Below are 22,094 nucleotides of genomic sequence, written 5' to 3'. Positions count from 1 at the left end.
CTGCTGGCGCTTCTTCATCCAGCTGTATTTTTTTGGTGGGGCGTTCAGCGGTGTCGAGCACTTTCCCCAGCCAGTCATATATTTTCTGGATTGTGGTCTCGACATTTAGCCCGTCTCTAAATGACTTCCACTCCGTTACCCGGACCGTTCCAACTCAAGCGGGCTTGCGAATGTGAGCCACGGTTAGTTGGAGGATGTGGTGGTCACTGCCCAGGGTTGCTGAGAGTCGGCTCCATTCTGCCGAGGGCACGTTTAGCATGAAGGTGAGATATGGGTTTGTGTCTCTGGACACACTATTGCCAATCCTCGTTGTTTGGGGTTGGTGTTTCTGCATGGTGAGTCTGTTTTGTTGCGCAATGTCATGCACTCGGGCTCCTTTCTTCGTGGTGGTGTGGTATCCCCAGGTCGTGTGTGGGGCATTGAAGTCCCCTACAGTAACGAATTGATGACAATCGGTGCGTTTCTTAATTTCTTGGACAAGATGGCCGAAGTATGAAAGGTGGCTTATGGGAGGGCTGTACACACTCGCCACGAAAAGGCTCTCGTACGATTTCCTTTCCGGTATGATTTCTACTAAGGTGTATTTGATCAGTGTGTTGACCGGTTCCAATTCCTGTGCGGTGAGATTTTTCTTGGTGAGGATTGCCGTGCGTTTTGTTTGTACGTGGGCTTTGTACCCTTGTAGCTGGGCCTTTCGTGTATTTGTTTCTCGAAGTTCCATGACGTCAGGTGGCCCTTGTTTGACAAATTCTGGTATGGTAGGATGCCGTGGTCGGCAGGAACGACAGTTCCACTGCCATATGCGGAGAGTCTAGAGCGCATTTGTCGTCCTGTGATTAGGGACCGTCATCTTCGGCTGGTTCTCTTGCGTGCCGGCGCTTGCTGGTAGGTGAAACTGAACCAGCGATACTTCGGCCGTGTGCTCACACTCGCTTTCTGTCGGGCTGACTGTCATTTAGTGAGGTGTTTAGGTGCTGTTTTGTTACGTAGGTCTTCTTCACGAGGGCTAAAGAAATTGTTTTGCTGAGCTGCAAGTCTAGCGTGTCTAGCGTGGTAATCTTATTGGCCATACTTACGGCGAAATTTGCTATTGCTGCCTGGACGATTTTCTCAATTGTGGTATGTGGATGCTTCGCATGAGGCACTTGTACACACACACAAAAAAAAAACGTTGACTTACAGTCAATAAATAGCACAAGGCTATGTCACCATGCAGTGTTACGATAATTGTGTGGCAGCAGAAAGAAGAGTATTAAGCGTCAAGTATAAAACCAGAGATGTATTAAGAGTATAATAGATAGACGTAATGGAGAGCAAAGCAGCTGTGGAACTATTTCGACCTTCAAATAATAAAATCAAAAGGTATATGCTTTATGATAGTTCAAAGGACAGTGATCGAGGCCATATCAGGGTCTATGAGAGTGCGGAATTATTCGAGAAAATTTTCATATGAAGATGATGCGCGCACGGTTTACCGGAATGGTGCAGAAACCAACCAGCGTGTTCTCTTAGAATGTCGCAGTACCCAATCAGCGATAAATGCGAACGTAGTTAGCCTTCCCGAAGCCTTGGCTGTCAGCGGCTGTTAGGGAAACGTGAACAGTTCTGGCGGTGGAGATTAGCAAGAGACGGCTGGATGATTGGGATCACTCACAAAGCAAGGGGAAACATGCAGGGAAGTAAACTTTCTATTTTGAATAAAAAAAAAAGCTTAGGGCGTAAAATTCGAAAATTAAGGTACGTCAGCAGGTAAACAAAACAATTTGGAATCATCATCATCAACACCACCACCCCCACCACCACCACTACCACCACCTAATTGGCTGGACATGGTTCCCTCCCACTGGTGCTGTAAAGCGTCCTCCGCGTGATCATCGTAGCCTGATCCTTCACCAGCGCCTCCTGCCCTGCTCCAGAAGCTTACAATGTTGCTACAGCGGCGGCGCCCTCTCCTTTCAGACAAACCGTCACATTAAGGCTGCGAATACTTCTAATAAAATAGTAAAGCCATTAAATGAAACAAATCATTCACTGACGAACTCCTCAATGTCCCAACCTTATTTCCTCTTATGTATGATGCCGTAGTGGATGGCGTCGGACGAATCATGGCCACCCGCGATATCATCAACCTGCATAAAACCACCTGTTTCTCTCACCTCGAAATGCGACTGCCCCGGCCACAGAAGAGGAAGTTCGCTGCACTGGCTCCCGCATCATGTAGCACAGTAATTAGCTCTATACAGCAGCAGCCAAATCGACTACATGAATCCAGGGGTACACGTTCTGCAATCTTTTACCATTCTCCTACCAAAGTAGTGTGATGAAAGCAATTTTACCGCTAACAATACCCATGTACAATCGACTGCCGTTTAATCGGCTTCGGTTAATTTGACTTCTTGCTCAAATCAAGTGTACTGGAAAGCCCCGGTGACATTTCATACATTGTTGTGGAATAAAAACTCTTTTAGTTCGAATTCGACCCCTTCTGAGGGGTCGACCCCCGTCATACGCGCAGCGGTTTCTAAATGTTTCAAAACACAGTAAATTCAACCGACAGTGCTGTTGCCTCCAGAGACGTGAAGCTGTTTTATTTAAATTTATTTTTATCTTTCAGTGGCCAACGCTCCTTCTGTCTGTGAAACCATCCGTTCCCGCTTATCTTGTTTCACGTCCCGCTGAGGCGGCGTTTAAACACGTCTGTGCTCTTCGCAGCACACCGGTTGAGTCGCGCTTCGAGTGTAAGAAGCAAAAAGACATTACAATCTATTTCAAGCGTTCAAAAAAACAAAAAGATTCAAATTGCTTTATTTTGTCACCGTTTCTTAATGAAATGTTTGAGATAATTCGATAACTGCCGTACCGGAACGGTTCGAATTAATGTCACTCGAACGTAATACTGCTGTGTGTGATACCAAATAATTGTTTTTTAAATAACCCATGCATATTTGAAAGTTCTGCGTGTTTCCGGAAATCCGAAGAAGCTGTCTGAGAAAAGCTCAGAGGATATGAAACGACAGCAAGAGAACACGCATCTCACATAAGAATAAAAGCGCCGTGATCGGCATGTCTCCTCCGGTCCTGTATATCCGTGTTTGCACCCGAAGCACGTGCGCGCCATTCGCAGTGCGCCATTCCGTGCGGCCGTGGCGCGTTCGCCGAATTGAGCCTTCGTTGGTAACGAAGCCGTATATCGAGGGCAGCAAAGGGTGCAACCGCTGACAAGGGTCGTCAACGTGTCGAGGCACGTCTCTAACTCATCACAAGTCTGACGAGCACCGCCCACTCCGTCGTTATACATAGTGTCATCTTAAATGCTAGTTCCATAACGCAGATCTTTAGAGCCTCTTTCTGATTCGCTGGATGTTGTCGCAACTCGTACTCACGCGACTTGGCACGTCGCACCGACGTCCTACTAAACGCAGTTGGTTGCTTCATCGCTGTTGTCAGCATCGTTCAACCTCCCCGCGGTTACCGTGTTGCAATTGAAGCCGCAGGTGCACCGACTCGCTCGTCGCCTGCCTACGCTTACAGCCGAGCATGTGGGAACGAACTGCCACTTCGTACTAAGCGAAGCGCAGCGGGAGTTATCATCGTACCTTGACACAACGGTTACAACTTCCAAGCTGCCCTATGTGGCCACGCCACCATTGTGCAAACGGGACGTCCCATACTGAAATCAGCGCTACAGACACGTTTGGTTGAATAGACGACACAAGCCAAGCCGACACGTTACGAGACATGCCTTCGATGCGCACAACAGCACCGTTTCCGAAGCGGCGGCGCCAGCTGGTCGCTGCCCAGCTCGCGTCTTTGGACAAGGTTGCCGACTGACCACATACACGTTTGGCGGCGCAGTAAAACGGCAGCCTCTTGGAATATTCCACGAAGAATAAACCCCAAATTGCGGTTTTATGATGGAACACACCGAAGTACCATAATCTGTACGACTCCACTGTGTCTTGTTCACGCGACGCTTTCCATGGCTCAACTGTGAACACCGAGTGATGCTCCGTCACACATACGTACATACATACATACATACTTACATACATACATACATACATACATACATACATACATACATACATACATACATACATACATACATACATACATACATACATACATACATACATACATACATACATAATCAGGTCGTGGTTTTGACACATACGTGTCAAAACCACGGCCTGATTATGAGGCGCCTCATAGTGGGGGACTTCGGATTAATTTTTACCATCTTGGGCTCTTTAAAGTGCACCCAATACACGGTAAACGGGCGTTTTGGATTTTGCCCCCATCGAGATGCGGCCGCCGCGGCCGAGATTCGATCCCGCGACCTCGTGCTTAGAAGCGCAACGGCTTAGCCACGAAGCCACCATGGTGGGTGAGGCTCCGATATATATATAGACATATATATATATATATATATATATATATATCTGGAAGGCATAATTGTGAGACGGAACCTGTACTGTCGCTGAAATTTAATGGTTGTTATGATGCCACATCTTACAAACATCGACTATGGAGCACTCGTTTTCGTTTCGCTGTTTATCGGAACTGATTGAATAAGCAGTGCTTGCCAACGGGAGGTACATGCTTATGCCCCACTCATGACTCAGGTCAGCTGATGGTTACAAAAAATCAGTTTTTAATTTGTTCCCGTCGATTGTATAATATTCGCAGATAGGGGTACCAATGGACGTGTACATACAGGGTGTCCCAAGTATCATGCCCCAAGATTTGAAAATATGCAAATGCGACGCAGCTGGACAGACCCAAGGTAATATTGTTTGCGGTCGCTTGGAGATACTCCGATTAGTTTTTCCATTTCGCCTGATAACATAATTACTCTTAATTAATTAATCAGCTTCTCAAATATTATAATTAGATGAAAAGTGTCAATGAGAAAATTGTAGAACAACAAGAAAAAACTCCAGATACAGCTTTCTGTTGCTCAATACCGGCTACATAAAAGTGTTTTTCCAAGGGTGAATAAGCCCGCGAATACATGCAAAATTGCCGCGCGACTGCCGCTCGAGGCACATTGTGTGTATTCTCGGGCTTCTTTGACGCTCAGAAAACAATTTTATGTAGCAACAGAAACCTGTATCGGGAGCTTTAAAGGTTGCTGTACAATTTTCTCACTGACACATTTAATCTATTTATAATATTTGAGAAGTTGCTTAATTGATTAGGATTAATTGTGTAATTAGGCGAAATTCAAAAACAATCTGAGCATCTCCAAGCGACAGAAAACTACATTACCTTGGTTCTGTAGCGATACATGCCATTTGCATATTTTTAATGTTTAACTGAAGTTACGTGGGACACCCTGTATACTTGTATTGTGCATGCATGCGGAACCCGGTTGGCTAGCTTACAGTGCAGAAACGGAGAGACGGAACAAAACAAACAAACAAAAGGAAACGCACGCGCGCATGCACACACGTTCAAACATTGATCGCTATAGGTCATTAGTGTCCTTCTGTATGGTGTTCCTTCCACACGTACTCAGTGCTTACTCTCTGCCTTTCTTCCTCTTTCTATTCCCCTTTCCCCCACCCCCAGTGTAGGGTAGCAAACCGGATGCTGTTCTGGTTGACCTCCCTGCCTTTCCTATCCTTGTTTTCTCTCTCTCTCTCTCTCAGAAGCGAATTGAACGTTTGCCCGTCATAACCCATACAAGCAATTTGCAACTTTTAGCTGGCCTAACCATAGTCTAACTCGATGCGAAATTTGACTGTATACTGCTTGCGAGTAGGCGTTGCGTTGACGAACCCTTATTCGTTAATAATCGGAACGCATGTATTGATAAACCTTGAGTTGTCTGTCTTTCAGAACCATGGACTCCCTTCGCACCGCTTTGACGCAGTTATACAGATGACATAACTTTTGCAGTGAAAATGCTTGGATTGGAAGCCTCATGCGTAATGTGTGCAAAAGAGCACAAAAGTGATGTTGCGTCTTATTAAATATTTTTTTTTTAAAGCGCGGTAAATTTCAGCACTCTTGCAGAGTTTTAGATGTCTTCTAGTGGCAAACTCAATGCGCTCAATGTGACAGGCACACTGTGACAACCACTACAGATCGGTGCAGTGAACTCTGCGCCACGCTCTTCGGCAACAACGCCACTGCGTCACAGCTCTGCAACTCTCGCTCGTGACATCTGTCCCCAACGGGCCCTCGGCCCAATAACGCCGGCGTCGGCTTGCGTCGACGCAACAACCACGCTTTTCATCGGTTAACGAGCGCAGACCCTTAACGGGCTGCTTCAGCGAGTTCGAGTGATTCTCTTTCGTAAGTTCTCGTTTCTGTGGCATTTAGCGTTGCCTCACTCATTTCGAAATTAACCGCGGGCGCGCTATCGCATGGCGCTGGAGGGCGCACGCAGTACGTACACTGACTATATAGGAGCACGTGCGCTTCGCTTTCGCTAACATCTCTTTGTAGGTACTGGATTGTTTCCAAATGGACGCACCGATGTTTGGGGCCCAAACGAGCTTTGCGCTAGCAGGAAATGGCGGTAGGATGGGCGCGATTTAGAATTTGGAGATCTTGCGGTCCTGCCGTGCGGCTTGCAGCGCCGCCGCGGGTGAAAAGCATAGCTACGACAAAGTGTAACGTAAATCCTTTGAAGCAGAGGTCGTGGTTATACGCGGCCGTCTTTGTTGAGGCCAATTTTGAGTATTATTATTGAGGATATCATCCGGCTCGTGATGTCTATCCGTGTTTTTCCATACGCTCGACTGTAGTCGAGCTATGGACCTATTTGAGGCCAACGAGCTCTCAGAGTGCACTACTGGTCTCAAAAAACACCGGAAAGTCTCGTTCAGTTCTGGTCGAATGTTAGGTAACGTGAGAGCCGTCGCTACGATGGCTGCCTTTAGTTGACGCGAAGCTATTGCGGCTTTTTGTATATATATATATATATATATATATATATATATATATAGTCATTGTATTTTTCAGTGGCTCAAGAGTATTCAGAAAGATGAGAAGCACGAATTCTTGGTTATTTTTGGTTGATTTGCTCAACAGTTTCGGTCGGCCCACCGACTGACACTGTTAGGCAAATAAACTAAACATAGCAGCGAAGTATACATACATACATACATACATACATACATACATACATACATACACACACATATACACATATATATATATATATATATATATATATATATATATATATATATATATATATATATATATATATATATATATATATATATATATATATCCTTCCCATATACTGCTAACGCCGCAAAATAGAGTGTCGCCCAACATATGCAGTCAATGACCGTTGCCTAAAGACAGAGGGAGCAAGCGTGAGAGTGAGTGTGAGAGAGATTTTAATGATAGCAGTAGATGTTAGCCTAGCCAAATTTCTGGAATAATTATTCTAGATATGAAGCTAAAAAGTATACAGTGAACGTTTCAAAAAGTGCAGAAAGACTCATTCAGAAATAAAAGAAGGAAGAAACACTTTTCAATGAAAAGGATCCACGAAATGAGAAAATTCTACAGCACCTTGAAGGCCTGTGTCACTTAAAAAGTCAAAAGCGCACTTCTCTCGCGTCAAAGGCAAAGTGTTTCCCCAAGGCCCGAGAACGTCTAGCAAGGCGTGCATCGCGGCGGTCGTGTAACAAATCTCAAATGGACTCTTGAAGTCCTGAAGCACCTGTAGGTACAAGTGATGTATGTCATGCCCTCGCGAACACTGTAATAGCAACGTAAGATGTAAGTTTGAGAACACAAAGTTTAAATGTGATAGCTTCGCGTCCCTAACAATACAGAGGCAAAGCAAATTTGTTAATCATGGTGTCTACCGACTTTTAATGGACCTTTGGTGCACCGGTATCGAGTAAACTTCATTTCCTAACCCACTCGTGGTTTGCAGCACTCCGGAAAAATCTTTTTTTGTTTCCTTGTCTTTTTTTCCCCTTTTTTTAACGTAGCCTCTTCATCGGTTAGCTATACCGAGATATGTCCGAGACGGAAATTGCTTATGAAAAACCCCGTGAATTTCCAAATGGGTATTACTTTCACTCAGAGCCACTGGCAAATGAAGCAGCTTTGCTTTTCCAAGCACTGTTGCCTGAACACGATGCAACAGTTTACGTATACAGAAGTGATGCACCCTGCAGACCACCTCCAGCACATCCCCTTGGTGGGGCGCGTGAAATAAACAGAAGCAATAAAGAAAATCGCAGTTTCGCCCGAAAGGCGAAGCATCGATTTCGATAACAAATTAGTGGACAGCTATACGAAGTAAGGATAGCAGTTTTATCGGCCGTATAAAGTTGTAACCATAGACCTACTAACTAAACTGACAAGCATGGGTGACGCAAGCGCATAAGCAAACATGAATACGTCGCACCGGATGACCGCAGAAATTCGCTGTCGAAACGCGGAGTGAGTAAGTGCGGCAGCAGCAGCCAGCAAATTGACCTTCGTGCTGCCGCTCTCATCAACGCGAACGAAGTCGCGAAAACACAGCACGTAGCGGAAAATGCACCCGTCGCAAATGGCTTCAAGATACGGCGGCCGGGGAGGATCGCCCGGAGGAGAACGCGCGCCCCCTTCCTACCCTTTTCTTCGCGCTTCCTCCCCACTTTCCTCTCCTTCGTACGCGAGATTGAGACGCGATCGCCGGCTCACCCTAGCGCGCTTTCTCTCGCACATACAGCATACGGCGCGCGGCGACGATTTTATCACCCTTGGACTTTATGCGGAAGCCCACGGCGACTCCGATGGCAGGAATGCACTTGGAGTGTCCATATAGTTGCTATCGCAATAAAAAAAGAAAACCGCAGAAAAGTTTCTTTTCTCGCTACTGGGGACACTGATTGCAGTATGTTACCGCATATGCAAGAGACCAGAACAAACACTAACACGTCCCATCATGCCTTGCACTCGAGAATATTTAGCGCTTGCTTTGGTGGGTCAGTGAATAAAACAGCGCTGGGACAGACCTAATCGCACTGCGCCATCGATCATCACAGGCTAAGTCGGAGGTTACCTGTTTCACAAAAGTAGCTGGATGTAGTCGCAAATATCTTCATTGTCACCGTTGCTTCGTTCTGTCCCGCCCCATGCTTGGCGCTTAAACGTTCGCACTGAATGCGGCGTATGACAGAAGATCAAATGCCTTTGTTAGATAATTTTACTCTTTAGTGTTGGCTCCTCCGGCAGACCTTATACGAATTGTCTTCTGGAAGTTAGGAAAGTAAAATTCAATAAATTACAAAGCTGTTCAAAAGGTTTTCATTCTGCGACGTACTAAATTCATATGATGAATGGTGGAGTGCACTCCTATTTATTAGCACTGTTCACGTCGAATATGATAAGTTGTTTTTGTTTTTACCAACGCTTAGTCTAAGAAAGGCTGTGCGTTGCGCTATTGTATCACCTCAGTGCTTCATTTGGCTGTTGTAGAGGGAGAGTAGGAAATATATTACAAGGAATAGGGTCTCTTATGAACTCAACCTATTTAGTTGTCCACTATGAATAGTTAGCACGTATAAGAACAGTTTTGTTATTACAAACTAAGGGAACAGTGCTCGACTCCATCTAGGTATGTTCGATGTTTCCTTCTTTTTTAAGATATAGGTGCATGGTCGCACCTCTTAGTGTGAGCTCAAATCTCACCATTTTCTGGGACGCGTTCTTTTTTTTATATATCAACCCAAAGGTAAACAGTGAGGATGATAATGAGGTCAACAAATCTGTCGCACATACTAAAAGATTTCGTCACACGCCGTTCTCAAAACACCGTAAAGAAGGCAATAAGAAGGTTTCGTGCACTACATCGTCATGCGGAGTGGCGTTACCAGCGTACAAAATCCATCGAAGACCTTAGGACAGCCATACGGCTACAAAAGAAAATTCAACATCGCATGGATAAATTGGCATCTCGACGTCGGACAATGTTTTGCCGGTCACTAGACCCCCGAAAGCCACTTTCCCACATCTGGAGAACCATACGTGGCCTGCATTCCCTCCCTGAACAACGCTTCCCATTCAAAGTGGTGGCACTCTTCCAGAGGTGGCTGAATGCCGATGTTGCAGAAGACTTTTGTGCAAGGAACGCTGGCCAAGCAACCGGTCCAGGCTCTCCAGCCTCCAATGACATCCCTGTTTCGCGTGACTGCCGCATGGATCTTCCGTTCACAATGGAGGAACTCGAAGCGGCTCTTGCCTCCGCACATAGACAGTCCCATATTACACGAACATCCACTAATGAGGAATAGGCAGTGGGAGGCATGGCTTGCGGACGAGGGTCGGGAGAGCCAGTTGGCTTTTCTGGACCAAGCCCAGCGAGCCGCTCGTGCCAGTGGGGCTCTGGAATAGGGGCTCCAACCATCGTGCCTTGTTTTATTTACATTTAATAAAGTTTTACTCTCTCTCTCTTGCTCTATGCAGGCGTTCTTCATCCCCGGGACCAGATGGAATATCCTACCGCGCCTTGAACAACCTGAGTGTAGGCGCACGGAGAGAACTGTTGGACCTCTACAACGTATCCTGGCAAGATGGTGCGGTTCCCGAAGAATAGAAGACAAGCCGCTTGGTCCCTCTCCTGAAGCAAGGCAAGTCCCCACTTGAACTCACCTCATACCACCCAAAAGCGCTGGCCAGCTGTGTGGGAAAGATAATGGAAAAAATTATCCTTGCCCGCTTGGAGTGGTACCTGGAACACTACATGTTCCCAAATTGCATGGCTGGTTTTCGTCGAGATCGCTCATCAGTAGACAGTGTTGTTGATTTCGCTACGCATGTCCAGCTTTAAAAGTCATGCAAAAGATTATCTGCAGCTTGGTTCTTGGATGTCAACGGGGCATACGATAACGTATATCACGAGGCTATCCTCGATACTCTTGAGATGGTTGGCCTAGCTGGCCGAGTTTTTCAATATATTTCTCATTACCTTTTATGAGATCGTTCTTTTTGTTTTAGGTCGCGGGATCGAATCCCGGCCACGGCGGCCGCATTTCGATGGGGGCGAAATGCGAAAACACCCGTGTACTTAGATTTAGGTGCACGTTAAAGAACCCCAGGCGGTCGAAATTTCCGGAGCCCTCCACTACGGCGTGCCTCATAATCAGAAGATGGTTTTGGCACGTAAAACCCCATAATTTTTTTTTCTTTTTGTTTACCGGCGATGGTCAAACCGCACGACACTACACCTACCGAGGTGTTCCTCAAGACGGTGTACCAAGCTTCACCCTATTCAACCTCACACTCATTGGTCTCGTTGAACATCTGCCAGCAGCGATCAAGATATCAATGTACGCAGGCGACATATGTATATGGACTTCGGGTGTGACCCGTCCTCAGATACGCGCAACACTTCAAAAAGCTGCTACTCTAACAGCTATATACCTCCGCAACCAAGGTCTAGAAATCTCGTCAGACAAATGCGCACTGAAGGCATTCACTCGCAAACCAATGACACCCTACGCCATCTCAATAAATGGCCTGATATGCTCTTATGAGAATACTTACAGATTTCTTGGCATAATCATTGATGGAGATCTCTCATGGAGCCCGCACATGATCTACTTGAAACAGCGTCTGACAGCAATCTCCCATTTTTGAAGTTTCGGGGCGGAAAGACTTGGGGAATGTCAGTTCATGCAATGTTGGAATTGTACAGGGCTCTCTTTCTGGGCTTCTTGAGATACAGTTTGCCCGTACTGACCAACACTTGCCTGACAAATCTTCGTGCTCTACAGGCTGTACAAGATCGGGCTCTAAGGGTTTGTCTTGGTTTGCCAAAATGCACATCGACAGTGGCGACTATTTCAATCACCCGGGACACTCTCATACAAACACACATTGCGGTGGAAGTGTTGAGAGTGCACATTAGGCAATTTGCCCTTGCCCGTTCCCATCATCTGGCAACACTACCGTCAGAAAGGCCGCAGGCATTATTTTGTGCTACGATTTCGGATTAGTACCTGCCTTCCATCAGGCATTGACCCCCGCAACTAAGCCATCGATTCCTCCATGGTGTTTGGCTCGACCTGCAGTGCATCTCACCGTACCAGGAATCAGGAAAAAAATCTGAGCTGTCATCACCTGCTCTTAAACAACTAACTCTGCTCCTTTTGCACGAACGTTACGCCCACTTCATACATATTTATACTGATGGATCGGCAACTCCTCAGTGTTCCTCTAACCGCCGTGGTTGCTCAGTGGCTATGGTGTTGGGCAGCTGAGCACGAGGTCGCGGGATCAAATCTCGGCCACCGCGGCCGCATTTCGATGAGGGTGAAATGCGAAAACACCCGTGTACTTAGATTTAGGTGCCCGTTAAAGAACCCCAGGTGGTCTAAATTTACGGAGTCCTCCGCTACGGCGTGCCTCATAATCAGAAAGTGGTTTTGGCACGTAAAACTCCATAATTATTTAACTATTCAGTGTTCCTCTGGAGCCGTGGTTCTCCCAGCGAAAGCCACCACTATCAGTTTCAAGACGTGTCACCCAACGACACCGACAGCTGCGGAACTTGCAGCTCTTCGCGCTGCGCTTCGTCTTGTCAGCCAAGAACCTCGAAGATTGTCAATATTTAGTGACTCGAAGGCAGCACTGCAGTCTTTGCTATCAACCCTGCGGCGTGGACCACACGAACAACTGGTATTCAAGATTAGAGAATTAACCCATACCAGCCAGACGGCTAGAAAATTGCTTAACTAATGCATATTTTTGTACCTGGAAATAATAATTAACCTGAAAGCTATCGTCAGTTACCTCACGTGCATCTGTTGTAACCTTCTTTAGCATATAATCGCCTCCCACGTCTACAGTCACCAGAAGACTAACAAATTCTTCTTTCGCAACCAGCACAGATGCTGGAAGCGCATGTCAAGCTGAACACAACTACTGGAATTCACCACTGAACTTCATTCCAATGTGAACCATTGCCTACAGACCGATTGCATCTTTCCTGATTTTGCCAAAGCTTTCGATCGTGTCACCCATTGCCGCCTTCTTTCCAAACTATATGCCCTTCCATTAGGTTCCCTCACTTTATCATGGCTTCGGAATTTCTGTTCCCTTCACAGGCAATTCACGATGGTTAATAATTCTTCCTCTCTCTTCCTACGTCTCTTCTGGCGTTTCACAAGGCAGCGTTCTAGGCCCGCTACTTTTCTTGATCTAAATACACGGCCTGCCAAATAACGTATCAAGTTTTAGAATCTTTGCTGGTGAGTGCATATTACACAGACCAATAAACTGTCTCGATGACCACTGATCTTTCAAGACGATCTAAACATTATCTCTAACTGGTGCAACACCTAGCTCATGACCCTAAATACCAACAAATGAAAAATTATTTGTTTTGGATGCAAGCATGATGTTTACAATATTTACTACCTCGTACAAGGCGACAAGCTGTCCCGGGCATATTATAATATCCTGGCGTTTGCCTTACACCAGGCCTCTCACGGTTTGATTAAATCACTGCTGCCTGCGCGAAATCCACAAAACATTAATGCATTTACGCCGCAACCTTTGACAATGTCCCTCTAATGTTAGTAAATTATCCTATCCAGCTTTCGTCCGCCCACAACTTGAATATGCCTCATCTGTTGGGTTCTGCATTTCAGAACAGAGACGCCCGTTGCATTTCAAGGAACTATGACAATCATTCAAGTGTGACTCAGCTTAAACTCGATCATTCCCTTCAACCACTGGCCATTCACCGTCAAACGTCTCTCCTATGCGCGTTTCACAAGTACGTCTACAGCAATAAAATATCCTCGTTACACCTTGAACACCCCTTTGCACGTCGAGCAGGCTACATAATCACCTCCGCGTCACTTTCACAAGCCATCCGTATGTGGAACGATCTTCCCGGTGGTATCGCCCCTGATTAAAACCTGAATATGTTTCGCCAGAAGCTGGAGGTAGATTTTTTTTTTTTTGTAATAGCGCTGTAACATGGTTTCGTCGATTAAGGTTTTGCTTCATTCTGCGATGTGTTGCGTTGTCTTCGCTTGCAATGAAACGCTCTTTTAGTGCTCACTTCGCAAACGCATTTTGTTGTGTTGCGTTTCTTTTTGTTCACTTGCTTCACAACCTTGTTCCTTACGAATTAGCTTGTGTGTTCACTGTAATAACTAAACGCCCCTTAATCAATGCCCTTTGGGCCTGTAAGGTAATTTGAAATAATAGTGTTTCAACCGTGACGAATATACCACAGCGCTGGCCGAACACTGTGCTCTTCTTGTCCGTAGACCCTATCACCAATTTGCGGCTCCTAAACAGGCAGGTTCTCTATTTGTTACTCGAGGGAATCGCACCGAATGAGAATAAAGACATGAAAATAAACTCATGGAAGAGTGTCCTAGCTGTAGACAATTTACTCGTAGCACACTAAAGAACTTCGGAATGTCATGGAAATCGACAAAGTAAATATGCGATCAATGATTCCTACAGGAGGTAACGGCACTGTTGACATCATTTATGACGTCGACGTTTCCATTTCGATCCACAACTTGCCAATATGAATAAATCCAACAACAGACGCCTCCCATCACGCATCTCACCAGATTTAGAAAAGCGCGCTGCGTGAAGCTTGTGTTTGACGCACGAAGGAAGAAAGGAAATCAACTTTATTCAAGGTCCTGAGACGCCCTCATGGAGCGGGCGTCTCACACGGCGGAACCGGGAGGTTGAGTTTCCCGCCGGCGTCGTTGACCTGCTGGACGGCTCAGAGTTGGGGAGCGAGTTCTTCGCTCCGTATTGCTTGTTCAAACTTGCGCTTGTCCGGTTCGGAGTTTATCTGAGCTTGCGAGCACGGCCAAAGTAAATGATAGACGTTAATGGATGTATTGCAACTGGTACAATAAGACTTGTCGTAAAGCTCAGGCATGTAGTGGTGTAGTCTGTTTTGCGTGGGGTATGCGGGTATGTGTCTGTATTGTTCTGAGTGTAACCGCTTCAGCTCGAGTGAGCGTGCGGTGTGGCGTGCTATACTCTCTACGTTGTAGGTAGTAGTGCTTAGTGATTTCATTGTATGTAGTGGGGCGTCCTTGTTCTCCGAGTGGTTGGGTGAAGCCGCGCGGTCTCTAAGCGTGCGCGCAGCCTCGTGCGCCGCCTCGTTAAGCTTGGGGACGTCGCCGATCTTTGGTCCTAAGTGTGCCGGGAACCAGTATATGACGTGGTTCTTGATCCCTTTCTTTGTAACAATTCTGAGAGCCTGTGCGCAGACCATGCCTTTTTGAAAAGCTCTGATAGCGGCTATGGAGTCGCTGTAGATCTGAGAAAGATTGACGTCGGTGAGTGCAACAGCAATCGCAATTTGTTCGGCCTGTTCAGGCTTCCTTGCAATTACCGTGGCTGCATGTCTTGTGGATCTGCGGCCGTCCACAAGCACCACTGCGAAAGCTTTGTTTGCCGCGTATGCCGCCGCGTCCACAAAAGCTGAGCGTTCGTGGTTCGCCAAGGCTTGGTTAAGGAGGAATTGTCCTCTCGCTTGTCGTCTACCCCTGTTGTTTTCGGGGTGTACGTTTCTGGGTATAGGTCGGACGGTGATCTTGGCGCGGATGTCCCGTGGTAGGTCCGCAAAGACTTTTCTTTGTTTCCTTGAGCAAAGTCTAGCTTCCCTAGGATCCTGTGCCCCAGAGGCGGCGTCGAAAGCCTAACAAGCTGGGCGTGCTGCTGGGCTTAGGCAATTTCTTCCAGGGTGTTGTGCATGGCCAGGTGCCCCAGCTTCTCATTACTGGTGTTGGTCAGAATGCCGAGGGATTGCTTGGTGACCTTTCTGATTTGCGCATTGAGTCTGCCTCTTTCGGATCGTGACCAATTGAGCATTGCCGCAACGTATGGGAAGTGACAGGTGACGAACGCGTGTATGAGTTTGACGAGATTATGTTCCTTGAGGCCCCTGTGTCTATTGGAAATTCTTCTGATGAGCCCGATAGCGTTGTTGGTCTTGGATGAGCGTCTGAACAGTAGAGGCATTGGCATCTTTAGTCTCTACGATCATACCCAGGGCTCTGATTTTGACGACGCACGGGATGGCGTGTCCCGAATTGGTTCATACGTTAATTTCCTGATTGTAATCGTGGTCTGACGACTGCCTTCCCTCTCACGTCAAAGTTAACTATGTTCGCCATCCAATTCGACCACACTTACTGAAGTCCCTACAGTGTCACAAGTGCTTCAAGACTGGCCACGTAAAAATGTCTGTATGAACAATGTCTTGTGCCCGTGGTGCGCTGAATCCCATTCAGCAGACGCCTGCCGCGCGACTGTCCTAAAGTGCCCAAATTGCCATGGTTCCCATGAAGCCTCTTTGAAGGAGTGCTCGCGGGTCCGGAAGAATTTAGCGGTCCTAAAGCATATGGTTCGCGATCACACAAGGAGGCTGCCACTATACTTAGGCGGCGGTGGTATCGCCACCGAAGAGTGCAACGAAAAGCTGCACCAAGCGGCACACTGTCTTCCGCCAAGGCGGCTGCAGCATCAACGCGGAGCTCCACCATGAAAGACACTGTGAAAACGAAGTGGCAAGACTCGATCATCCTGAAGGGTGGCCCACACTTCGAAGCGCACAAGTTGCCACGGAGACACCTCGGATACTACCGCCACCGACACCCTCACCAACCAATGATGCAACGACTGATCGACAGGTCATAATCATGTTGCGGTCACTGATGGATGCTATACGTGTTCTACTTATACCCCTGTCACACGAGCACTTTAAAGGCATTTGAAGAAAAAGACATCTCACACAAAGGAGTTGCATCCGCAGACACACGCCAAAGTTTAATCTCTTTTTCAGAAGCGGTCTTTTCCGAAACCGGAGATCACCGATCTCTTTTACGGCTGGAAAGGCGTAGCCTCCAACGCAGTGGGCACCAGTAATTATCATGCAATAAAGAAACGAAGCAAAAGTGCATTTTTATTTCAAGTGTACACATCACAAAAAAGGGTTTTGTCTTTCGTTGAACCTTAAGTAGGCGCAGTTTTGCACTTTTTGCACGGCACTCTCGTAAGCAGTTCGAAAATATCACGTGACGCTAACAGACGATGCAAATTCGCGCCATTTTCTGCGACCATGGCTACGGCGAGCGGTACCGACGAACAGCCTCCGGCACGCCAAAGAAAACCGCGGGTACAGTGGTCGGAGAGAGACACCTGGGCGTTAATCAAGTTATGGGAAGACAACCTGCCCTCGCTGCGTGCGCAGAAGCACAACGGAGGCGTTTACGATGGCATTGCACAAGCATTGACGAGCATGGGTGTACCTCGCACAAAGGCGCAAGTGCACAGCAAGATAGAGAACCTGGGACAGACCTACAGGTAAGACAAAGCACAGCAGTAAGCTGTGAGCGCTAAATTTACCTTGAAGCGGCTTCAGGCTGTGGTCGCAAGCTGCAAGCTCTCGTTTGTGGTGTCGCGACCTCAGCATCGAACGTTGTTTCCGTAGTAGGCAGCGACGGAACCCTAATCTAGCGGACGGAGCCGTAGTAACGAAGGTTTTAAGGCAGAGACCCTTCATTTCAGCTAGCGTCGAATTTTGCAGGGCTGAACTGCGCCCTGCACACACGAAAGTCGACGACGCGCTAAAGGCTGTTTCTGCAATTCCTTTACAGTGCGAGTCGGTCTGAGTAAACGCAAATTCGCCTTCACATGCGGCGAAGAATGACAACCCGCGCAGGTCGTCAATAGCATGATTTCGTTCGTCACAAGATAACGGGAACCTTAACTTATGGACAGGCGCATTTCACATTATATTGTACGCCTTCTCACGGCAACATATAATACGAAGCAGGAAGTCGTCTGCATGTTTTCATTTCTGCAGATGTGACTACGGTTTGCATTTTTCTCGGACCATGCGCAAGCGGTGTTCTCAGACAAGAAAACATGAGAAACTTTAAATTTTTTCGAGTAAAAAGGGTTACCTTCGCTTCTCAGGCTTTCTGTACCATCAAGTCGCGTTTGTATCTATCGGCAAACGTTTTGCTCTGTGTATATCTTTACATTTTGAGTATATAAAATTTTAGTTCTTTCGTTTTCTTATCCAGGAGCTGCCTGAAACACATGACAACAGGGTCATCACCGCCGAGCTGGCCATTCTTCTCCGAAGTCCATAGGTTTCTAGGATCCCTGCCTGTTCACGATACATCTTTAATGGAAGAGGCTGGGTGCAGCGAGAGCACAACAAGCAGCACTGCCTCCGTCGAAGAAGTAAGAAATGCATAGTGGAGACTATATATGCTTTATTACAGTCAACTAAATTTCAAGACATAATGTAGCATCAGCTGTGCTGCCAAGCCCATAATCTGCACAACCCTGCAGTGTAGCGGACTGCTCTTGTTAATACTGTGGTTCATTTCTGCTTGTGCTCACGCGCTGTTCATTTTGCAAGCTTGGCAGTGCGCTGTTTGGAGAATAAAAAAAATGCAGACTCTAAAATAAAAAAACGTGAATACATACACGCAAGGAGAGGCAGCTCTCTTGCAAGTAAAAACCCTGAACTAATTGTTTACCGCTTCACACATCAACTAATGTGGTCAATGTATTTCGGATCCCTTCTTCAAACGCAGCTGATCTTCGACATGCTTGATTCCGGCTCTGCTTCTTGTGAAGACGTCGCCGAAGATTGTTCACCTTCCGAGTCGCCAGTACAACAGGTTGAATCCAGGAACCTCGCAAGTGGCAGTTCCGAATGTGCCCGCAGGAAGAGAAGGCAACCGGCTGGCGACTTTCAAGAAAGGATGCTTGAGGAGCAGCGACGGCAGAGAGAGCAGTTTGCTGATGCGCACAAAATGGAAATGGATCTCCGTAAAGAGGGGCTCAAGTTGCAAGAGAAACTTGTAGATGCAATGTTGAAGTTTTTTAGTAAAAACTGACATGGTGTTCCACAATTGTTGCTGATTCTTGGGACTCTTGCGTTCAGTTCCTTCGCTTGTAATATTCCACAAGTGCTGTCCTGATGGCGGATGCATTTCCAATTTCAGCTTCTGTTCTGCGTGATGGCTGTGGAAATGTAGCATTGGACTGCTGCACCTCACTGAACCACTGTGGGTGGACACTGTCGTTGAAGTGCTCGCAAATGTTATTGAGCACGCAGCATGCTCGTATAGCCAAACGGGCATTGCCAACAGAACACTCCATTCTTTTCGCAATGAAACGGAACCGGGCCTTTAGCCTTCCGAATGCGTTTTCAACTATCCTCCTTGCTCCAGATAAATGACAGTTGAAATTCCTTTCAGCTTCACTGATGACAGTTCGGTGTCCAAATGGCTTCATGAGGTTTGGGGTTAGTGGAAATGCTTGATCGCATAATATTATCGGTGGGACTGCTGTGGTACCCACTGCGGCAACAGGTGCTTTGAAAAGGGGACTGTTGACAATCTTCGACAGCCGTGAAACACCAAACACATGTGCGTCGTGGCAGCGTCCTGGGGCACCGACATTGCAGTATCTGAATCGATACTTGTGGTCGACCAATGCTAGTAGGATAATACTGTGCCTGCAAGAAAAAACAAAGTGCAAAGTGAATAAAGGTTAGTGCAGCATGGCACTGCTGAGTTCACTGCCTTTAGTTACTGTGATGCGATTTTACAGTTTGCTTTTATTAATAGCTGTGAGTGCAGCTCGGATTACATTATTTCACATAATGCCACAACCGGTCGCTGTTAGCGTACTCTACATCGTATAGGAGTTGCAGTCCTGCGGAGAACTCTTTTCGTCGTCGCATTAAAATTGTCGCTGCTAAACACTGCAAGACTGCGAACCAAATTACGCGTTTTCTTAAGAGCTGCTGGTAAAATTGAATAACATTTTACTTAGCAATAAAATATGGGTCAGTCAGTTACTTTTTTTTACTACTATAAAAATGGGCCCAAACAGAACACTTACATGAAATAAGTTAAATCGTGGCCACTTACCAACCCTTGTAGTTGTAGTAGTCGGTGGCGTACTTCTTTGGAGGCGAAATAGGGAAATGGCAGCCATCAAGGGCACCGACAGCTTGAGGGAAATCGCACACGGCTTCGAACTCTTGGATGTGCCTAGGCATTTCCTCTTCAGTAATCATTCTGATCCAGTCACTTTCGAGCACAGAGACAACAGCTGCGCAAAACTCTCTGTAAATGACGTTGACGGATGAGCGCCCAACGCCGAAGAGGTTTGCCACAGTTCTATCTTCGGCAGAAGAGCACAATTTGTAGAGGCCAATGGCGACACGCTTTTCCGCAGTGATCGGGTCACGCATGTTGGTAACTTGTTTTTCGAGCACATGGCGCAGACTTTCCACGAGAAACCGGAACGTTGAGGGGTTCACTCGAAACGACTGCTTGAAGTTGTGGCCACCGAGGTGAGGCACAGTCTCCTCGAACCACTTTTCGTGGCGGATGAAAGCCCACGTCGATCGGTTGCAGACTCTCGTGGGAAGCGCCAAGGCATAAAATGTACACCCGTTGAGTAGCAACTGCCGCTTAATACGGTCTTTGACTGCCTTTGCGGCGTCTGCTTCGCTCTCTGCAGCAAGAATCCTTGCCAAAATGCATGCTATTTCGACTTTTTCCTTCGTGTCCGTGCAGTCCCCCATATTCTCGACCTCCATGTTGACTCCGATGTAAACAGTGGCCCAAGGTTGCTAGACGAACATGTAAAATTTGCTACTTCTGCGAAGACTCTTGAAGCTACCTTATTAAATCTTCTTTAATTTAACCTTTTCGAATAAACTGTATCTAAATTCACTAAAACAAGCATATTATAGTACGTTTCTAATTTCTATATTGAAATACGTTGGTTTATTCTAACTGGTTTTGTTTCAGAATCTAGCGCCATGCTTTCCATAGCGTGTTCGGAAGGAAACGATAAAAGGAGATCGCCCGCGCCGTGTGTCTGCAGCGCAACTCCTTTTAATTAGAGGTCTTTCAACTCGGTAAAGGACCGCTTAGGTAAAAGAGTTTTTGCGTGCTTGTGTGACAGAGGTATTAGCAACATGAAAATCCTGTCGGCGCCGAGCGCCCTGTAGGTACTGGACACCCTGAGACCAGTGCTTGCCGCTAGGGTAAAATAATGTCCCGCCAGATGCCATCGTTTCGAGAGGAGGTCCAGAACGCATGTCTTTCAATGGAACACCAGTGTACTTAATTCGCGCGTGTCCGACTTTCGACAGTTTGTATTCGTGAATCAGTTTTCCATTATTGTGATTTGTGAGCCAAACCTGTCACCTCCCGTCAGACTTTCCGGGTATGAGTGCATTATGTCCTCCACCCAAGGGCAATGCAACAAGATTGTTGTTTTTATACGCCGTGACTTCACACGTGTTCATCAGCCAGTGTCACCTGACAATGAAAGTCAATACGTGTGTTTAACTGTGAAGAAGAGCAAGGCCACTGTCACAATTCTGGAAGCCTACTTATCACCATCAACTCATAGAAATGGCGAGCGCTTACGGGAAATTTTGACAATGACTCCACAGCTGCGGATGATTTGTGGGGATTTCAATACCCACCATTATCGCTGGGGAAGCTCCAAGATTAACTCTGGGGGCAGAATATTGGTGTCCATTGTCTCTGAATGAGAACTTCGTCTTTGAAATGATGGAAGCCACGCCTATCTGCGAGGATTAGCATATGATAGCTGCCTAGGCCTTACCTTCGTTTCGCGCTCTTTTAACAGAAGGGTTCAACGGTTCTCGGATTTGGAAACGCGGGAAGTGACCACATCCAAACTTATCTCACGATTGAAGGGCTGACTATCTATAGCACCAAGTTCTGCGGAGTCGTCCACTACATCGACTGGCCTAAATTTAAATAAATCCCGGAATGCTGCGGTTGAGACGACTTACCATCCAGCCTAGGGGACTCAATAACAGGTGCCTTACAGGTTGCCACACATTCCATTTTAAAGAGCTCCGCACGCACCGACTTCTACATCGACTTGGGCGATTCGCCGCCGTGCGGAACGAACATACACAGGCTAAATGCCCATTCATGATTTTGGATTGGCCAGACGTGCACAGAAGAAAATACAGCGTCTTATGAATAAGCTGGCTTCACAACGATGGGTCTGTTTCTGCTAGTCTATGGATCCCCGAAAGCCTTTGTGTC

The 22,094-nt window shown here is 46.8% G+C and overlaps 2 protein-coding genes across 2 annotated transcripts; one reads left to right on the top strand and one right to left on the bottom strand.

Annotated features, from left to right (window-relative positions):
- The first annotated feature begins 16,711 nt into the window (after positions 1–16,711).
- Positions 16,712–18,893, top strand: LOC135909397 (myb/SANT-like DNA-binding domain-containing protein 1). Its single transcript, XM_065441341.2, has 3 exons — positions 16,712–17,325; positions 18,051–18,213; positions 18,573–18,893. Exons 1-3 carry the CDS (start codon positions 17,081–17,083, stop codon positions 18,876–18,878), a joined length of 714 nt encoding a protein of 237 aa, XP_065297413.2. The 5' UTR covers positions 16,712–17,080; the 3' UTR covers positions 18,879–18,893.
- LOC135909415 (uncharacterized) lies at positions 18,228–20,893 on the bottom strand. The gene is made up of 2 exons (XM_065441356.2): positions 19,920–20,893; positions 18,228–19,501 (listed from the first exon to the last, which is right to left on the bottom strand). The coding sequence occupies exons 1-2, from the start codon at positions 20,594–20,596 to the stop codon at positions 18,922–18,924; spliced, it is 1,257 nt and encodes a 418-aa protein (XP_065297428.1). The 5' UTR covers positions 20,597–20,893; the 3' UTR covers positions 18,228–18,921.
- Between the last annotated feature and the right edge of the window lie 1,201 nt (positions 20,894–22,094).

This window comes from Dermacentor albipictus, chromosome 1 (assembly GCF_038994185.2).
Source record: "Dermacentor albipictus isolate Rhodes 1998 colony chromosome 1, USDA_Dalb.pri_finalv2, whole genome shotgun sequence".
NCBI lineage: Eukaryota > Metazoa > Arthropoda > Arachnida > Ixodida > Ixodidae > Dermacentor > Dermacentor albipictus.
The sequence above is the reverse complement of the archived record's forward strand: the minus strand, read 5'-3'. Positions and strand labels throughout refer to the sequence as shown.

Coding starts and splice junctions, on each gene's coding strand:
- LOC135909415 (XM_065441356.2), bottom strand. CDS start 20,596: ATGGAGGTCGAGAATATGGGGGACTGCACGGACACGAAGGAAAAAGTC. Junction 19,502..19,919: donor TACTACAACTACAAGGGTTG/GTAAGTGGCCAC, acceptor TTTTTCTTGCAG/GCACAGTATTATCCTACTAG.
- LOC135909397 (XM_065441341.2), top strand. CDS start 17,081: ATGGCTACGGCGAGCGGTACCGACGAACAGCCTCCGGCACGCCAAAGA. Junction 17,326..18,050: donor AACCTGGGACAGACCTACAG/GTAAGACAAAGC, acceptor TTTCTTATCCAG/GAGCTGCCTGAAACACATGA. Junction 18,214..18,572: donor GCACTGCCTCCGTCGAAGAA/GTAAGAAATGCA, acceptor CTTCAAACGCAG/CTGATCTTCGACATGCTTGA.